Below are 17,964 nucleotides of genomic sequence, written 5' to 3' on the forward strand. Positions count from 1 at the left end.
CCGTTTGTTAGAATTTTGACGGCATTGCTATTCTCCTGGCATGATCATGGTAAACGGCACATCCTGACAGACTAGCTTGTACGTGTGCGTGCATGTTTCGTGACCTTGTAAAATCGAAAAACAAAGATTCGAATAGCCTAATTCGAATTAATTATGAACATTGCTATCTTATATAGGTCTCGAAATCTGGAGGATTAACGCAATCTGGAGGACACGACAGTCCGGTTAACCGAACCGGAGAGAAATCGTAGACGGTTTTCGCCGATACAGATTGTGTTAATCCAAACAAAACAAATTAACTCTCGGACTGCTTCCGCCGGACCAGAGCAAAGCTAACAGATCTGCGCTCCGCCGACGACCGCCGACGACGGTGGTGCGTGCACCCGCAACAGCCAGCATGGCGGAGCTCACGCCGCCTTCTGCCAACGACGGTGGTGGCACCGGAAGCACGCCGCCGGAGCTCACGCCATCCCCTACATGGAGGAAAAAGCCTTCTCAGAAGGGCAAACCCAGGCTGCGGCTCGTCCAGCATGCAAGGACGACGACTCCAAAGCCGCCGGTGGCTCCTCCCCAGAAGAAGAGGAAAGCCGCCGGCGATGGCGTCGCTGGCGAGAGCCCAAAACCAGTCCGGCGTAAGCTTGACCTCGACGGTGAGCGCCGGCCGCCGACCAAGATCAGTGCTCCGGCCGTCGTCAGCGGAAGCTTCAGCAGGGCCACGCTCATGGAAAACCTGAGGTCCCTCGCCAAGCTTCACTTGGGCGACAAAAAGCCGCCCCGCATGCTGCCGGCGTCGTCGCCGAAGGTCACCAAGCCAGCGGCGTTGCCGCCCAAGATCGATCCGCGGCGCTCCTTTAGCCGAGCCCAGCTGATGGAGAACCTGAGGTCCCTCGCCAAGCGCCACAACCTTCCGGCGGCCGCCGCAGACGACGACGCCAAGGGCAAGAGCGGCAGTCTGAAGAAGGAGAAGAAACCGACGCTGGTGGACGAGCTCGTGCTGGTGCCATACAACAGGAAGCGGGCAGCCTCCGCCGCCGCCGCCGAGGATCCCTTCCGGGCGCTGGTCATCCACGACGAGCTAGCCGGGGCGCTCGCGCTGCGGTGGAAGCCCGCGGTGCTCGTCCTCACGAAGACCCGAGTCCGGCTCGTGAAGAACATCACCCCGGCGATCGAGGCGGCGTACGGCCAGCTGATGCAACTGGAGGAGACGTGCCGGGGCACGGAGCTGCCCGACATCCATGAGAGCCCTGAGTTGGAACAGAAGCGCAAGGCTCTGGAAGGCCGGGTGCAACACTTCATGAAGATTGCGCGGCTTATCATGGGTAACGATCCATCTCCGACTCTCCTAGTTTGTTGCCTCTTGTGTTTGATGCAATTGATGCCATGAGTTTGAGTTGGAGAAACGAGAAGAGAAAGCCCTGAATTTTGTATACTTCTCTATGATGAGCAGGGGATAGGAAGTTCGACTACGAGCATCCGTGGGGAGGAACCGTACTTACTTCCGTAGTGGGCACATTCCTAACACAAAATGTCACAGACCACTTGTCAAGGTAAAGTAAAAAAAAAGGAAAAACAGAGCTACTCCTCATCTCTAGTGTAGTTTGGCTTGGAATTGAGTTTGCGGTTTTAACTAACTAACTATCTCCCTGAATCTGCAGCAACGCTTTCATGAACCTCGCGGCGGAGTTCTCCTTATCAAAGAATAGAAGCAATGTCGAGCCAAGAACAAATGTACCTCTGATGCTAACAGATGGCTCTGGTTTAGGGGAGTCTGAACCTGGTGACCATGGCTCTGCCGATGAACGGGGTAAATGCCGTGATAAGGGAATAGAGGAGTTCATTGCATCGATTAGAACAGGAGAAATATCAAGTTGGGACAGGGGGCGTATAAGGAAGTTGTTGTTCGACAGGTTCGAATCTTCGACGGCTGCAAAAATTTTCCATGATATTGCTTCTATCGGAGATACATCTCATTGGAATTCTCTGCTTAAAGAAGCCTACAACAATGGGTATCGGAAGGAGGAAAGTGCGAATGAAACGATTGATTGGGATGCTCTACTGCACGCACCATTTGCTAAAATTGCAGAGTGCATCAGGGACCGTGGAAATCAATCCCAAATGGCATTGAGAATACTGGTACTCAATTACAACTGTGCAATTGAAAATTTTATTGCCTCATTCGCATTTTATGACACCTAACTTTTATCTAACACCTTTTTCCGAATACTGGTAATTTGTTACATAAGCATATCAAGATTTTGAAACAGACAGTGATGTCAGTGCTCTGAAAACTGCGAGAAAAGAAACTAGAGATAGGTTTATCCAAGAAAGTCAGGAAGGAAGTTTATTCTAATAGATTCCACATTTGACTTCGTGTTACATGCATACAAAAAATAGTTACAATTTCTATTTCCTGAATTTTTCACTAATTTCCTAGCTTCTGCTATATTGTTCTTATGAAAGCACTAATATTACTCCTGATTTTTCTTTTTAGAATATTGTACTTTTTTCTTACATTTCATTGATGTCGAAACTAGTTTTCTCCAGTGTATTAGCTGAACAAAAAAAGTATTATCAGATCTTTTATACTTTTACAGGCTTTTCTAGTTCGTATCAAGAGAGACCATGGAAGTATTGATCTGGAGTGGCTTAGACACGTCCCCCGTGCAAAGGCAAAGTGAGGCAAAAATAAATATACATGTGCTTTGTAAGCTGATACAAAATCTTACTGTTTAAGGGACTTTAAAACGTATATTGAAAGCATCATATTTGTTTTACTAGTGAATTGACAGTACAGTTTATAACTTATGCAAATAAAAATCGAAGCACCAAATGAATAATCTTTATCTATGAAATTTTCTAACAAATATAATTTTCTTCTTGGCCATTCAGGAGATACCTACTCAGTATAAATGGGCTTGGAGCAAAAAGTGTTGACTGTATCCGTCTCTTGTCCCTGAGACACAGAGCATTCCCGGCAAGCTACCACTTCCAAGTTCCAAATTGAAAATAGTTTCTGTGGTAGGAGAATGCATTTGAAACTACAAAAAATGTGACAAATTCCTCTTGTTTTAGGTTGATACAAATGTAGCTCGCATAGTGACAAGGCTAGGATGGGTCGAACTTCAACCTTTACCAAATTCTCAAGAGTTCCATCTGGTGAACACGTAAGATCATCTTCCCTTTCAGTTGTTCCATGCACACATTTACACACTCAAATTTCAATATTTCTCATTAATTTCTTTTGTCCTTTTGAAGATATCCTGTCATGGCTGACATTCAAAAGTACCTTGACCCCTTATTGTGCAAGATTCCTGCAGATGGAGTGTAAGCTCTCTAGTTTCAATCGTCGTTTTGCTGCTTTGATGGAATCAGTTTAAGAGGAAATACTATGATATAACCTAACATACTGGCAAATATAGGTATGAACTACATTGCCAACAGATAACATTTGGAAAGGTATGTAAATGGATTTGATTTTTTTGTGCGGCTTTCTCAGTATTGATGATTGGGGTTGCATGCCATGACAGTCAATATGCACCAAACGACAACCAAATTGTGGTGCCTGCCCATTCACTGGAGAGTGCAAGTACTTTCAAAGTCTTGTTTCAAGGTTAGCTTCGATATACAGCCTATTTACTACAGTATTGGTGATACATTGTTTCATTGTTACTCCATTTGTATATATAGATCTAGATGATTATTATCACATATTACCTCCTAACAGGTAATAGAAGACATATATATTTATCATTTTGTTATTTTAAGAAATAGGAAAAATAGACAAAATATCTTGTAACTGGATCTAATAGCTTTCATGATGCCATTAGATCCAACAATGACAATTAGATGTGCCCTAAAAACGTGACAATTATGTGTTTTCCCCCCCACGTGACAACAATTGGCCAAGGCCTTGTTTTATACACGCTAGTGATCACCTCCATGATGCATAGCAGCATAGGTGCATTTCAAAGTTGCTGGACGCTAGTCATAACTCTGACAAATAGCAAGCCATATGGTCACCAGTCAGGCAGTCACCACAGTCGATCTTATTGCCGTGGACTGAAAAACAAGCGGATATGCAGATTGGTCACCAAAAAGTCGAAAACACACGTACTCCATGATTGTATTAGAAAATCTAACATGATGCAAACGAAGGTAAGATGTACTTAGATTGAACAACTTTGGAGGTAGAAGGGGAGGTGCCCATGCCAGATTCCACCTGCATGGCCGCATGCATGGTAATCGGCACATTCCATCTGCATGGCCGCATACATGGTAATTTCTTTTTTTTTCTAATTATGTAATTAGTTTATCTAGTCTAAAATTTAGGGACTCAGATTTATTTAAACTCTTACCTGCTAGGAGGTAAGCACAGCCCGATACATATAGGTTTGAACTATTGGAACCAAAATTAATGTTTTCTAGCTGTGCTTCTTATTAATAGTAATAGTAACATTTTAAATTGTATTTTCTTAAATATCCATTAACTACATTTTGCTTTGATAAAGAAAATTAAGCAACGTCATGTTTCTTAATAGAGCTAAGGGTGCACTCCCGGAGTATAGTCAGCAGCAAGAAAGAGGACAAACAGACATGGATGGAAGACCAAGACATACTCTAATTATCAGACCGGGTACTAAACAGATGCATCAGTACCAAATTGAAATGGGAAAAGGTACAGAAAGGCATTGCAATGAGCCCATTATCCAGGAACCAGAAACTCCACCATATGAAGATCTAGGAGCACAAAGGCCCATTATTCAGGAACCAGAAACTCCACCACATGAAGATCTAGGAGCACAAAGTGACGAAGAATTTGAACAGGAGTATGAGGATGGTGATGATGATCATATAGAAGATGAAATGATAGATCTCCGGCCAACGCAACAAACAGAGAATGGAGCCACAGGGCAAGAACATGGAAAGGAGATAATTTCAATCCATTCGAGTGTCCCGTCAACTCCAATGATAAAGAGATACCGTCTACGAACAGAGTACACTGCGTACGAAAGAATTTCTCTTATGCAAAATAAAAAAAGTTAATGTTCAAAATATGGCATATTTCTGTTCTGAGATGCCTGTTTTACATTGTTATTATTGTAGGTACAAGATCCGTGATGGGCATGAAATTTTGGACAGGGTAAGTAGTTGACAACTTCATTCTTTCTTGAGTTAATTTCACAAAACTGTAACTATGTATGCTTAACTGTCAAGGAACTGCAACTTCTTGGATCAGTTTCAAGGAACTACAAACTTCTCAAGGCCTCAATTTCACATTCCTACAATACATGCAAGGGCTCACATGTCAGCCACATAAGTTATGTGGGGCAGGTGGGTCCACGCAGAATGTTACAGCTTTGTGAAACTGAAGGCAGAAGCAGTTATGTGAAACTGAAACTAGAAGCTATAGCTCCTGTTAGTCAAATGCAAATATTTTCAGTTTTGTAAAAAAATTAACTCTTTTATTTTTTAATTACTTCTCAATTATCCATTACTTTTTATTGGAGTGACCAACTCTGACTAACATATTATTGCTTGGTACACTAGTTTGAGTTTGACCCAAGGGTTCCCGATGATCAGATTCCATACCTCCTAATAATTCGTAGTTTGTTGGATGAATATAATGTGACTGCCACAATTTTGGTGAGTAACTGCTTCAGTTTCCTTTTCCACTCATAATCATAATACACTTGAAAAATAGTATGATGCAAAAATTTCTCTTGAGGAGTTTCAAGATCAAAGAATAACTCCAAAGTAATTTATTTCATAATAACAGATACCTTGCCGGACGGCAAACGGAGGAGTATTCCCATTGGATGGTACATACTATCAAAACAATGAGGTAGACATCTATGTTGTACTATGTCTACATACATAAAACTAAATTGCTTGATATTGACTAACTAAATATACCATTCGCTTTTGTAGGTTTTTGCTGACCATTCATCCAGCCGCTCACCTATAAAAATAAAAAGGGAAATTATTGATATATACAGCCAGTGCACTGTGTATTTTGGTACCTCAATACATTCTGTCACCAAAGGTATCTTATCATTAACATTATTATATAAGAATGTGATGAATAGCTGTTCAATAAAAGCACTAATTGCATTGCACCATTTATCCAGATCAAACGCTACAAGGAATCCATCAGTTCTATCATAAAGGTACAGGATTATGTTATGTTTCTTTTCTCTCCAAGTAAAGACAGTTTAAGAGGATACAAAGTTAATACTCCAATATAGTAGGAGCTGATGAATTTCATCCGAGTAAAAACATATTACATTATGGAACTCCTCACTGTAAAGTTAGTTCATAGAATAAAAAACATAACAATAGTTATTTGTTGCCGTTTTCTACCTCTTCTCTTAGGGTTCATTAATTATAGATTCATAGGCACTAATGTCTGTTTGATGTTTCCTCATCATAAGGTCACGATATATTAGAGTTGTCAATTTTTTTTGTTCATCAATAACTATTTATATATTCTAATGTGTGCAGGGTACATATGTAATAGAGAGTTTGACCGCAGTACCAGGCGTTCAAAAGTATTGTCTGCTCAGATACATGCCACCAATGGAAAAGGAACCGGCAGGAAGAGGTCCATGACTAGTTATGTAGTTGAAGCCAGGTAATGACAAAGATGGAGTGCAATCCAGTTAAACAAGCATAAAACAGTTCGCGAAGTTTTACAAGACCAGATTAGCATCACTATTGATTGAACCAAAATAAAATTACTTTTATGCGTGGGTCGCACGACTGAACCATCATGTGCTACATGCATGCGCAAAATCACCTTGTACTGCACCAACTCCTTTTTCTTCTTGGAAATATGAAATATTTTCCTTGTCCTCTTGAAGAGAACCTTCCTGTGAAATGTCCGCAAAAATCACGCTAGCGATATTTTTCTGTCATGGACCGTTCTCTTTCTCTATTTATGCAGTGATATAGGCTAGCTGAAAGATTGGGGCCTTCCTGCGAAATGCCTTTGCTATTTCTTAACTAAGCACTGTATACATGCACGCCTCGTAGAGTCATAGCAGCAGGTCAGCCACTAGGAAAAAAAATACACAAAACACAGGGTCGTACGTGCAAAAAAAAAAGCTTGTACCCTATCCCTTCGCCTTCGTTGGCTCGTTGCAGTCACGGTGCCACACTGGATGCTTCCTCTTTCCCTTCCCCTGTTCGCCAGCTGCGGCGAGCCTTGAGTTGAGCTCCTCTGCCTCAATATACCCGCTTTCTTCTCAGCTCCGACCAACAATCCCCTTGCTGCATTCTCCCCAGCGGCGAGCCTTCGCTTCGCCTGGGCACCGCCGGCCTCCGACCTCGCCCGCTCGAGGCGCGCACCAAATGCTTGCGGTATTGCCACAATGGCCTGCGCGTCGTACCTAGCCTCCTACTCCCGCGCCTCGCCAGCGCCGGCAGCGTGCCCGTGCCATGTCCGGCCGCCCGCGCCGCGAACGCGGCGGCGTCGACCCCGCCCCGCGCCCCTCCGCGTGTACGCCGCCTCCGACCACCAAGAGCGGCTCCTCACCGCCCTGCGCGAGCAGGCGGACCCCGAGGCGGCGCTCCGGATGCTGAACTCGGCGCTCGCGCGGGAGGACTTCGCCCCGAGCTCCGACGTCTACGAGGAGATCATCCGGAAGCTCGGGTCCGCCGGCGCGTTCGACCTGATGAAGGGGCTTGTCGGGGAGATGCGGCGGGAAGGGCACGAGGTCAAGGTTGGCATCGTGCAGTCGTTCGTGGAGAGCTACGCGCGGCTGCGCCGGTTCGACGATGCTGTCGACCTGGTTCTGAACCAGCTCGACTTGTTCGGCGTTCAGGCGGACACGGTCGTTTACAACCACCTCCTCAATGTTCTTGTGGAGGGGAGCAAGATGAAGCTACTGGAGTCGGTCTACAACGAGATGGCTAGTCGGGGGATCCGACCTGATGTTGTGACATTCAATACCCTGATCAAGGGGCTGTGCCGGGCACATCAGGTCAGGACTGCGGTCTTGATGCTGGAGGAGATGTCGAGCCATAGTGTGGCGCCTGATGAGACCACATTCACCACCTTGATGCAAGGCTTTGTTGAGGAGGGAAGCATTGAGGCGGCTTTGAGGGTGAAGGCGAAGATGCTGGAGACGGGGTGCTCTCCAACAAGGGTAACAGTTAATGTTCTGATTAATGGGTACTGCAAGCTGGGGAGAGTGGAAGATGCTCTTGGCTACATACAGCAAGAGATTGCGGATGGATTTGAACCTGATCAGGTCACATACAATACTTTTGTTCATGGGCTGTGCCAAAACGGACATGTCAGTCATGCCTTGAAAGTCATCGACCTTATGATTCAGGAGGGCCATGATCCTGATGTTTTCACCTACAATACTGTTATCAATTGCCTCAGTAAAAATGGAGAGCTTGATGCGGCTAAAGGAATTGTAAATGAGATGGTGGATAGGGGTTGCTTGCCTGACACCACCACATTCAACACTCTCATTGTTGCTCTATGCTCACAGAATCGACTTGAGGAAGCATTGGACCTTGCACGTGAGCTAACTGTGAAGGGACTTTCTCCAGATGTTTATACTTTCAATATTTTGATCAATGCCCTTTGCAAGGTAGGAGATCCTCATCTTGGTATGCGATTGTTCGAGGAGATGAAGAGCACTGGATGCACCCCTGATGAAGTTACATACAATATATTGATTGATCATCTTTGCTCAATGGGGAAGCTTGGAAATGCTTTGGATTTGTTGAAGGAGATGGAATCCAGTGGTTGCCCTCGGAGTACAGTGACATATAACACAATAATTGATGGGTTATGCAAGAAAATGAGAATTGCAGAAGCCGAGGAGGTTTTTGATCAAATGGATATACATGGTATTTTAAGGAATGCTGTCACATTTAATACACTTATTGATGGCTTGTGCAAGGCCAAAAGGATTGACGATGCAACGGAACTTATTGAGCAAATGATAAAGGAAGGATTGCAGCCTGATAATATCACTTATAATTCTATTCTAACACATTATTGCAAGCAAGGAAACATAAAGAAAGCAGCTGATATTTTAGAAACTATGACAGCAAATGGATTTGAAGTTGATGTTGTCACATATGGAACACTCATTAATGGTCTATGCAAGGCTGGTAGGACTCAGGTTGCTTTGAAGCTTTTAAGAGGCATGCGAATTAAAGGGATGAGGCCTACTCCAAAAGCTTACAACCCTGTCATACAGTCTTTGTTTAAACGGAATAATTTAAGAGATGCCCTTAATCTTTTCAGAGAGATGACTGAAGTGGGTGAGCCTCCTGATGCCCTCACATACAAGATTGTATTCCGTGGTCTCTGTCGTGGTGGAGGTCCTATCAAAGAAGCTTTTGATTTCTTGGTGGAGATGGTGAATAAGGGTTTCATGCCAGAGTTTTCATCCTTCCGTATGCTAGCTGAAGGTCTATTAAATCTCGGCATGGATGATTATCTAATTAGTGCTATTGAACTAGTTATAGAAAAGGCTGACTTTAGAGAGTCTGATGCTTCTGCAATAAGGGGGTATCTCAAGATCCGCAAATATTATGATGCATTAGCAACTTTTGGCCGTCTCCTAGAGATCAACAACCCTCAATGGACTTACAGATGATGCAGCATGCCTGACAGAATGTATCATGGAAACTGCTGAGTAGATTGCAGTTTTGCTAGTTGCTTGATTGGCCTAAACTTTTTTAAGCAGTGGTGTAGTAGATGTCTATGTTCATTCCTCTGCAGGAATGAAGTCAGCAGAATATGGGATGCTATCTTGCTTCTGAAACTCAAGGAGAGTTTACCTTCTCCATCATGAACCCTCTTTTGAGGCTCCTGTATTTTTTGGGAAGCTAATGCTCACATATTTTTGCTGCTCTGTCAAATGACACTTTGCTTATCACTATTTTTCTTTCAGTATTTAGGGATTTCTTTTTGTCACGTCTCAAAATTTAAGGGACAACATTGTATTTTAGCTATCATAGCTTCCAGTAAAGCACTAACGCACTCTTCATATACCTTTTTGTGAGTGACTTAATATTAAGCATCTGCAGTTCATACTTATTATATACAAAAGGTAAGTACAACGGAGCCAAAGGTCACCTGGATGGGAATACCATTAGCTTCTTAGTTGAATATTTTTATTGGTCAATCGCTGTACAAGGGAAATACTGTCTACTAGGTAGAATGATACTGATGGTGATGGACACATAAATACTCGTATATTCAATCAAAGCATCATAATGTTGGATAACTACTTTGACTCTAGTAACCGTGTTTTATATTTAAAAAGACATGGTGGAAAAAATGCAGGAGTTAAAAACAACGGGTTATATTATCTAATTCCTTGTCCTTCCTCACATTGCATGAACCGCATGTCTGGTGTTCATGATCACCATGCAGTACCATTTTCACATGAATGGAAACAGCTGCTTTTAATGTTAGTAATGGTTAGCTGAACTAATCGTTGCTGCAGGTTTTTGAAGGATAGAGAGCATTATCATTGATGTTAATGGAATCAGCTAATTTTCATGTCAGCAATGGTTTGCAGAATCCATAGTGTTTAACTATTTCTTGAATGTTCCTTGCAAACAAGATGGAAAGAGCATCCAGGAAAACATCATGGAGTGCTTTGTGGTGAATTTGCTTTAGCATATCTGTCGAAGAACTATGCAACAATATGTTGGGATAAGATATTATACGGCATTTTCATTTAATTTGCCAATTGCAGTATAACTAACGTGCAATGCCGTATAACATCTTATCCCACAAGCTGAATTTCTGTGTGCAGTCAGAAAGCAAGTGCCAGTCTGCCAGAGCCAGACCAATTTTAGTGCAGACTTGACCACGCTTCCAAATAATAAATCGAAGATATTCTTATATAACTTATAAGTGCAGAATAAAAAAAAATTTAGGCGAACTAGCACAGATGCACGTGCGGCACGCACGTGTGGTTAAAAAAGTTATTTGTCTGTTGTAGTCATCAAGAGCGTGGGCATCATTGTACACATATAGTAGATGCTAAATAAAAATCTTTAGTGGTGGGTGTATCATTATTGTTACCCCTACCAATATGTACTCCATTGTATGTTACATTACTACCGTCGAAACTACATTTAAAACATTTGGTACGCTAGATCGTGTCATGGATGGCGATTTTTCTGCATCATATGCACTGGGCTTCTCAGCTCTTCCCGTGCTTGATAAATGAATGTGAAACTGCACTTTTGAATCTTCTTTCTGTACACATAAAAAAATGTTTAGTGTGCCTATGAAACTCTAACCACCACGTAGCAAACTTATATGAAAGTCCCCTCGTCAAGAAGGATATACGATAGCATTGGCATTTGCTAAGGTTGTGTTTGGTTGCCTGGCTAAGTTCCTGACCAGGCTAGTCTAATGCAGCTTGTGATTGTTTGGTTGACTGTCCAGAGTACATAGTCAGGCCAGTGCAATGCAAAAAGAGCACCTAAGCCAGGCTACACTAGTACGCCCGAAATCGGACGTACTAGCTGAGCCAGGCTAGATCTTAACCAGACTAGATCTAAGTCATGTAACCAAACACACTCTAAGTGGCTATGCTAGGGCGAGTGAAGGCACGCAGCTATCACATTACATTCTTGTTCATTCAAACTACCTTTAAGGATTTGCTAGGGACAAAGGAATATAAAATAGAGGAAAGGAAAAAAAAAACAAAGGAATCGAATAGGAATAGGGAAAGAAAACATAGTATTGGAAAAACACGAAAAGATATAAATATGTGTTTGGAACGCAAGAATTCACATAAGAGAAATTGAAAAATCAAATAAATGATAAATGAAGTATTGCTGTTTAATCGTATCAATCAGATGTATATGTAACCTCTGGATCGCTGATGTGGAATGGATTTTCCTTACAGTGATATTGCCTCCTATGTCAGTCTTGACAGCAGACATGGCTGACTCAAATTTCTGTGCAATGATCCATTAATCAGAATGCCATTGCGATAACCACATCAAATGTATTGCAGGAATGCAAAATATCTCTGCTTTTTACATAGCACAGATAGGATGTGCTAGCATAGTTCGAGAAACGGCTTGGTCAGGATTACGCTGCTATCTGACTTGACATGCTTCATCCCCCAAGGGAGAGAGTGAACAAAATACCCTCCATCTGCATTTCTACATGACGTTAGGATCAATCAGCAATTGGCATTGCAAACTGATGACACATCACGCCATCACGGCTACAGAAATTAGCACCTGGTTGAGCAGAGAACCAAGACACGATGATCACACTAACTTCATCAGATGTTCCATGTCATTTTCAGGCACTTAGATTAGGAATCAACGAGTCATTCGCAAGACTAAAGAATAAGGCGTGATCCCTCTCCATTATACCTGTAATTCCGCTCGATTCTCCCGATCCCCAAATCAACTACCAGCATCGGCATCCATAGCAGCAGGAGCCTGCACGGACGCTCCCACCCACGGCCATGGTCCCGACGGAGCGGGAGGGTGAGCGCGGGAAGCGCAGCGGGCGGGGGAACGCGGCGGAGGGCGCTACGGGCGGGGAGGGGGAGTGGGAGCGCGGGCGGCGTATGGGGTGACGGTCGGGGGAGAAATTCGTGGGCGGCGGGTACAACGGCGGGTAGGCCAGCGAAGGGTGAGAAAAAAAATAACGTTTTTGACAGAAACATCCTCTAGCTCGCGATTTCTACGGGTCTATACCGTATCCACTCCCTCAATTACCTCAATTACATATGGGTCCATCGTGAGAGTTACGTGGATCCAATCTGAGTACGAAAAGTTTTTAATTGTTTTCGATATTTTTATATATATAGATATAGATAAACCATTGTTTTTGTAAAAGAAACTTATTTTTTTACTTTTTTAGGGAACCGTCAAAACTTATTGAGTTGTTGATGCGATTCGGCCCATCCATCCATAGCCATTGGGCCTCGTTTTACAATCTCATCCCCCAGGCCCGGCCCACTACGCGCACGCATTCCTTTTCTTTTCCCCTATCCCCCTCACACAAGTCGGTCTTCACCGTCGCTCGGGTCAGTCTCCTCTCCCAGATCTATCCCGTCGTCCCCGGCGGACGATCCCCCATGGCGCCTCCTCCACCGCACCCCCGCCTGCTCCTCCTCCCTCTCCTGCTTCTCGCCGCCGCAGCCGCCTCCACGGCGAGGGCCGACGACCTGGTGGCGGAGCTCCAGTCCCTACGCGCGCGGTCCCCGTCCGGCGTGATCCACCTCACCGACACCTCCGTCACCCGCTTCCTCTCCGCCCCCTCCGCGCGCCGCCCCTACTCCGTGCTCGTCTTCTTCGACGCAGCCTCGCTCCACTCCAAGACCGACCTCCACCTGCCCCAGCTCCGCACCGAGTTCGCGCTCCTCTCCGCCTCCTTCCTCGCCCACAACCCCGGCTCCGGTGACCTCTTCTTCGCCGACATCGAGTTCGCCGAGTCGCAGCACTCCTTCCACCAGTTCGGCGTCAACTCGCTGCCCCACGTCCGCCTCGTCCGCCCCGAGCACGCCAGCCTCGGCGGATCCGAGCAGATGGACCAGTCCCACTTCTCCCGCCTCGCCGACTCCATGGCCGAGTTCATCGAGTCCCGCACGGGCCTCGAGATCGGGCCCATCGTCCGCCCGCCGCTCCTCTCCCGCAACCAGATCATCCTGCTCGGCATCCTCTTCCTCATCTCCATCCCCTTCATGATCAAGAGGATCATCGATGGGGAGACCCTGCTCCATGATCGCCGGGTCTGGATGGCCGGGGCGCTCTTCGTCTACTTCTTCAGCGTGTCTGGGGGCATGTACGGGATCATCAGGCACACGCCCATGTTCCTCACCGACCGCTCGGATCCCAACAAGCTCGTGTTCTTCTACCAGGGGTCGGGGATGCAACTGGGGGCGGAGGGTTTTGCGGTTGGGTTTTTGTACACGCTTGTGGGCCTCATGATTGCTGGGGTGACACACCTGTTGGTGAGGGTGGAGAGCCTGCAGACGCAGCGGTTTGCGATGCTGGCTGTCATGGCCATTGGCTGGTGGGCTGTTAGGAAGGTGATTTACTTGGATAATTGGAAGACTGGGTATAGCATTCATACCTTCTGGCCGAGCAGCTGGAGGTGAAATTCTGGCTAAGAAGTCATGGATGCTTCTGCCCTTTGGTCTCAGAGGTATGGAATAATATCCCTCCTTTTTCCAATTCTGTAGTTGGCATTTTGGTTGGGATTGGTGGATTAACATTGGCGCCCCGCTGAAATATCAATGTTGTATGCTTGGAGGCATAATTTGGTAGTTGACAAATGTGTTGTAATCAAGAGATGTGCTGACTTGAAAAATCCAAAAATGATATTCCTGAATCCTGATGATAATAATCCAGCGTCGAAATAAATGGCATGATACATCTTCATAAGAAACATCTTGCTTTGTCTCCTAATAACTTGGCAGCTGGGATGCATTCTTTGAATTAAGCAATATTAGTATTCTGAAAAAATAAGTTAAGTTTCATACTTGGTTGTCACTCTGAGGATCTGTTTAACAATCAATAATCTTGTAGACTAACAGAAAAATAGGTTTCATGATACTCGTTGATTTTTGGCCAAGCATTCTCTTATATTTCTTTGAGCTACAGTTTCTGTTTGCACTAAATAAAACTTGATACTGGTTTCAGAATTGGATCTTCTTAATCCCTGTTCTGTAACCTTGGCTTGGGCTTTCATTTCTTTATATTCTCTCGTATCCATATTGATGATTTCTCTTCAAACCCATGCATATATATTTTATGTTCTAGTGGTCCTCTAATTTGATAATTGACATCCACTGAATATCTATTCTGTAACTGACATGTTGATATGTCCTCTAATTCTGTGTGTTTTGGGTTAGTGCTGGATTTAGAAGAGTGTTGTGTATCCATGGCAATATACATTGTCTCCACTCTTATGGCATATAATACTTCTATTGTATGAACAAGCAGTGCAACAAGTTCGGATTTGTTATGCATGATTCTTTTGTCAAGAGTATCCATCTAAAGATTTAGATGTGCTATTTTGGTCATATGGCTCCACCAAAGCCTTTTAACACCAAAGCTAGGAAAAGACTTAAGCTGTCTTGACATGCCCTTTTCTACAGCATGATAGCACTTACATGTTAGTTTCAAAAATTATTATATTTTCATAATTCAAAGTTAGTTAAACATCTATTTTTAATATTCAATAAAAAACCATGAAATATTTGAATTAAGTTAATCATGTTTGAACTCCACTATTGATAGCCACATTCTCCCACTCAATTGTGGGGTTCGAAAGAAGAAAGGACATTTCCTTATTAAGATGGGGCTTATGAACATGAGTAAATTAAATTTCTGGAAATGCTTTAATATTACCATAGTTTTCTTATGTTTACAGCATAGATTTCTGGAAGCATAACTACATGGGACTTGATGCTATACTCTTACTGTTGGTTGGCCATACTCTATGCCCTCCAAACTGAGCCCGTTTTCAATTTATGAAATACTGTTCGTGGCCCTTCTAGGTGTATCGTACACAGTCCTACAGAAACTTAGAAGTAACTCTATGAAATTTCAAAAGTTCAAGTTTGTAAGGCTTGTCAGTATTATTGCAAAAATATTGGTAAGTTTAAAAAATTTGAAGGAATATGTTGTTGCTGAAAGGTTAGGAATTGTGTAACAATCTCTGTTTCAGGTGGAGTCTGTTTGCTGAAGTGTCTTGTATATTCCCCTATATCACTTCCGGTAACAAATTTTTAAGTTGTACTATGTCAATCTTGGTGCAGTACTTTTGGTAGAACATTGACTACTGGGTCCATACCCTTTCAAGGCAAGAAAGTTGATTTTTTGAGTCAATGAGATGCCACTTTTACAACTGAATTTTATAATCATATATTCAGAAAAATGTTGTAAAGTGTAATGCATGAAATATTTTGTATAAGGAACTCATTTATATTGTGTTCTAGAAAATTCATTTAATAATATTAATATGGTTTGACTGTAAGCATTCTCGAGCATTAGTTTTCTAAAAATTTTAAATCGTGACAATTCTTAGGGTGGTCTAAAAGTAAAGAAAATGCTATCACCTAGAAACTGGTTATCTAGTACTTTAAGTGATAAGCACTGAAATAGTTATAGTTAGATGGTCAATAAGAGTCCTTTTCCTATTTGTGGTGCCCATGCTGGATCTGTAGCATAAAATATTATTGTTAAACAAGAATATTATGGTTGATCTGTATAGACTTTTTACTTTAAGAGGGAGGTTTGTTGCTGAGGAGTGAAAACTGAGAAGTAAATTTGTTTGGGAGCATAGAGTTCGAAACTTAGCTTGATGTTATATGTACTGTCGGTATTCCCTGTGGTTAATTACCTTGATGTTTTGGGTACCCTATGAAGGCTCAAACCAAAAAAAGAGCATTGTAGGTGATTTTTTTGCATGGGTTTAAGGCATTTTTCAGTATCAAGTGTTAACTTGAAATATAACAGTAGCACATCATGAAGCTGTGACTTTCATGCAAGTTGCATTAGCATGTCTTGAAGTTAGCACAAGCTTTCCAGCGAGTGATTGTCTTGGGTCACTTTTTTTGTGAGTTGTGTCATTATACTTGTCGATACTCTGTCTGAAGGAAATAATGGAGGTAATACTTATGTGATTTGGAAAGATAAAGCGGAGTTAGTAATTTTGTGAAATGAGTGTGCAGTAATAAACTCTAGTTGTCCTCTTTTAGTTCACATGTTACATCAGACAAATATTTCATGGTTCGCATGTTTTAATTTCAGGATATGGAGTCATCCAAATTGACATTGCTGAAATAGAGCATCGCTTGGATTGCGATGATATGCTGCGAGTTTGAGGTTGCAGTTGTCAACTGCTGTAGTATGAATAGAGAGAACCCAAAGTCATTTTAGCCAAATTCGCAATTCTATTACTTAAACAGAGAAGTCTCGAATTTGAATTCTGATATGATATATGGTACTTTTACATGGTTTAACGAGACAATGGTAAATCTTAGATGATGAGGCCTGCTTACATCTTTTGGATGATTGCTTGATGAAAATTATCTGCATTGAAGGTTTCGGTTTCGGTTTCGGTTTCAGTATGGCCTTGTGGCTTTATCTGGGGTGTCAGTTTTGTGATGTGTATCAGTTTAATCTCAATGTCAATTTGAATTGTGAGGCTTATTAGCAAAGTTAAATTGGCGTGGTTGCAGAAATTTATGGGTTCTGCTGGGTTTTTTTTTATGTGATGTGCATCACTCTCATTTAAATTTCAATTTGAACTGTGAGCTTAGTCACAAAGTTAAATTGAAGTCCTTACAGAAATTTGAGGGAAATTATCTGCCATCCTTGATGTGATGTGCATCGGTCTTATTTAAATGTTTTGTTGCCAAACGCACTTAAACAATCGCACTGCGCCAACGCGCATTGTTTGCCACTTCGATGGATTCAAAATGAAAAAAGTCATGAGGCCCAATCATTTGCATGATCCTAGACTTCCGAGTCTGTCTTGTCATTAGCCGGTGGTTTAGATGAACGGTTGATCGTGGATAAGAAATATGGGTTATTGCAATTGCAAAAGCTATATATGCGTGTCCCAGTTATGTGTTTCACCATTGCAAGCGCGAACTATATACAGTCTCCCCGAGTCCTGATGTGATTCATTCTGCTGCGCAGCACAAGAACAAGCTGTCAACTTGTAATCATACATAATGAGGGCAGCGTGTGAGCGAAAATGATATGTACGTGCAGAAAAGGATTGGACCAGTATTTTCTTATTTGCACGAACTAAAATGGTGCATGGGAAGACCAAAACGATGAAAAGGTCTACTTTTGTGTGCAGGGAAGGTTGCAATTTGCGTAACCTGACTTGAAAGGGTAGCGAAAGCTCGATGAGCAGGCTTGGAACGTGCTGCACAAAAATTGTGACTCGTCCTGTATGACTGCCCTGCTATTACAAGGGTATATCGA

At 43.0% G+C, this 17,964-nt stretch overlaps 4 protein-coding genes across 4 annotated transcripts; all 4 read left to right on the forward strand.

Moving 5' to 3' along the window:
- Nucleotides 1-192: 192 nt before the first annotated feature.
- Nucleotides 193-3,168, forward strand: LOC101778802 (DEMETER-like protein 2). Its single transcript, XM_022829676.1, has 6 exons — nt 193-1,319; nt 1,448-1,547; nt 1,656-2,133; nt 2,595-2,674; nt 2,890-2,974; nt 3,073-3,168. The coding sequence occupies exons 1-6, from the start codon at nt 398-400 to the stop codon at nt 3,166-3,168; spliced, it is 1,761 nt and encodes a 586-aa protein (XP_022685411.1). The 5' UTR covers nt 193-397.
- On the forward strand, nt 3,005-6,854 carry LOC111255678 (protein ROS1-like). The gene is made up of 11 exons (XM_022822984.1): nt 3,005-3,164; nt 3,256-3,324; nt 3,420-3,456; nt 3,528-3,610; nt 4,539-5,003; nt 5,104-5,140; nt 5,548-5,643; nt 5,777-5,842; nt 5,929-6,043; nt 6,129-6,167; nt 6,502-6,854. Exons 2-11 carry the CDS (start codon nt 3,266-3,268, stop codon nt 6,633-6,635), a joined length of 1,131 nt encoding a protein of 376 aa, XP_022678719.1. The 5' UTR covers nt 3,005-3,164; nt 3,256-3,265; the 3' UTR covers nt 6,636-6,854.
- Nucleotides 6,855-7,122: 268 nt separating this feature from the next.
- Nucleotides 7,123-10,020, forward strand: LOC101774303 (pentatricopeptide repeat-containing protein At3g53700, chloroplastic). The gene has a single exon (XM_004982497.2). It carries the CDS (start codon nt 7,371-7,373, stop codon nt 9,621-9,623), a length of 2,253 nt encoding a protein of 750 aa, XP_004982554.1. The 5' UTR covers nt 7,123-7,370; the 3' UTR covers nt 9,624-10,020.
- A 3,002-nt stretch (nt 10,021-13,022) lies between these two features.
- Nucleotides 13,023-17,079, forward strand: LOC101774710 (probable dolichyl-diphosphooligosaccharide--protein glycosyltransferase subunit 3). Its single transcript, XM_004982498.3, has 2 exons — nt 13,023-14,164; nt 16,777-17,079. Exon 1 carries the CDS (start codon nt 13,095-13,097, stop codon nt 14,115-14,117), a length of 1,023 nt encoding a protein of 340 aa, XP_004982555.1. The 5' UTR covers nt 13,023-13,094; the 3' UTR covers nt 14,118-14,164; nt 16,777-17,079.
- Nucleotides 17,080-17,964: the final 885 nt, after the last annotated feature.

This window comes from Setaria italica, chromosome IX (genome assembly GCF_000263155.2).
Source record: "Setaria italica strain Yugu1 chromosome IX, Setaria_italica_v2.0, whole genome shotgun sequence".
Lineage (NCBI taxonomy): Eukaryota > Viridiplantae > Streptophyta > Magnoliopsida > Poales > Poaceae > Setaria > Setaria italica.

What these genes read in the sequence shown, in the direction of transcription:
- LOC101778802 (XM_022829676.1), top strand. Translation starts at nt 398, where the DNA reads ATGGCGGAGCTCACGCCGCCTTCTGCCAACGACGGTGGTGGCACCGGA. An exon ending in GTCCCCCGTGCAAAGGCAAA is followed by an intron (nt 2,675 to 2,889) that starts GTGAGGCAAAAA and finishes TTGGCCATTCAG; the next exon opens with GAGATACCTACTCAGTATAA. An exon ending in TGAGACACAGAGCATTCCCG is followed by an intron (nt 2,975 to 3,072) that starts GCAAGCTACCAC and finishes CTCTTGTTTTAG; the next exon opens with GTTGATACAAATGTAGCTCG.
- LOC111255678 (XM_022822984.1), top strand. Translation starts at nt 3,266, where the DNA reads ATGGCTGACATTCAAAAGTACCTTGACCCCTTATTGTGCAAGATTCCT. An exon ending in TTTCAAAGTCTTGTTTCAAG is followed by an intron (nt 3,611 to 4,538) that starts GTTAGCTTCGAT and finishes GTTTCTTAATAG; the next exon opens with AGCTAAGGGTGCACTCCCGG. An exon ending in ATGTGACTGCCACAATTTTG is followed by an intron (nt 5,644 to 5,776) that starts GTGAGTAACTGC and finishes TCATAATAACAG; the next exon opens with ATACCTTGCCGGACGGCAAA.
- LOC101774303 (XM_004982497.2), top strand. Translation starts at nt 7,371, where the DNA reads ATGGCCTGCGCGTCGTACCTAGCCTCCTACTCCCGCGCCTCGCCAGCG.
- LOC101774710 (XM_004982498.3), top strand. Translation starts at nt 13,095, where the DNA reads ATGGCGCCTCCTCCACCGCACCCCCGCCTGCTCCTCCTCCCTCTCCTG.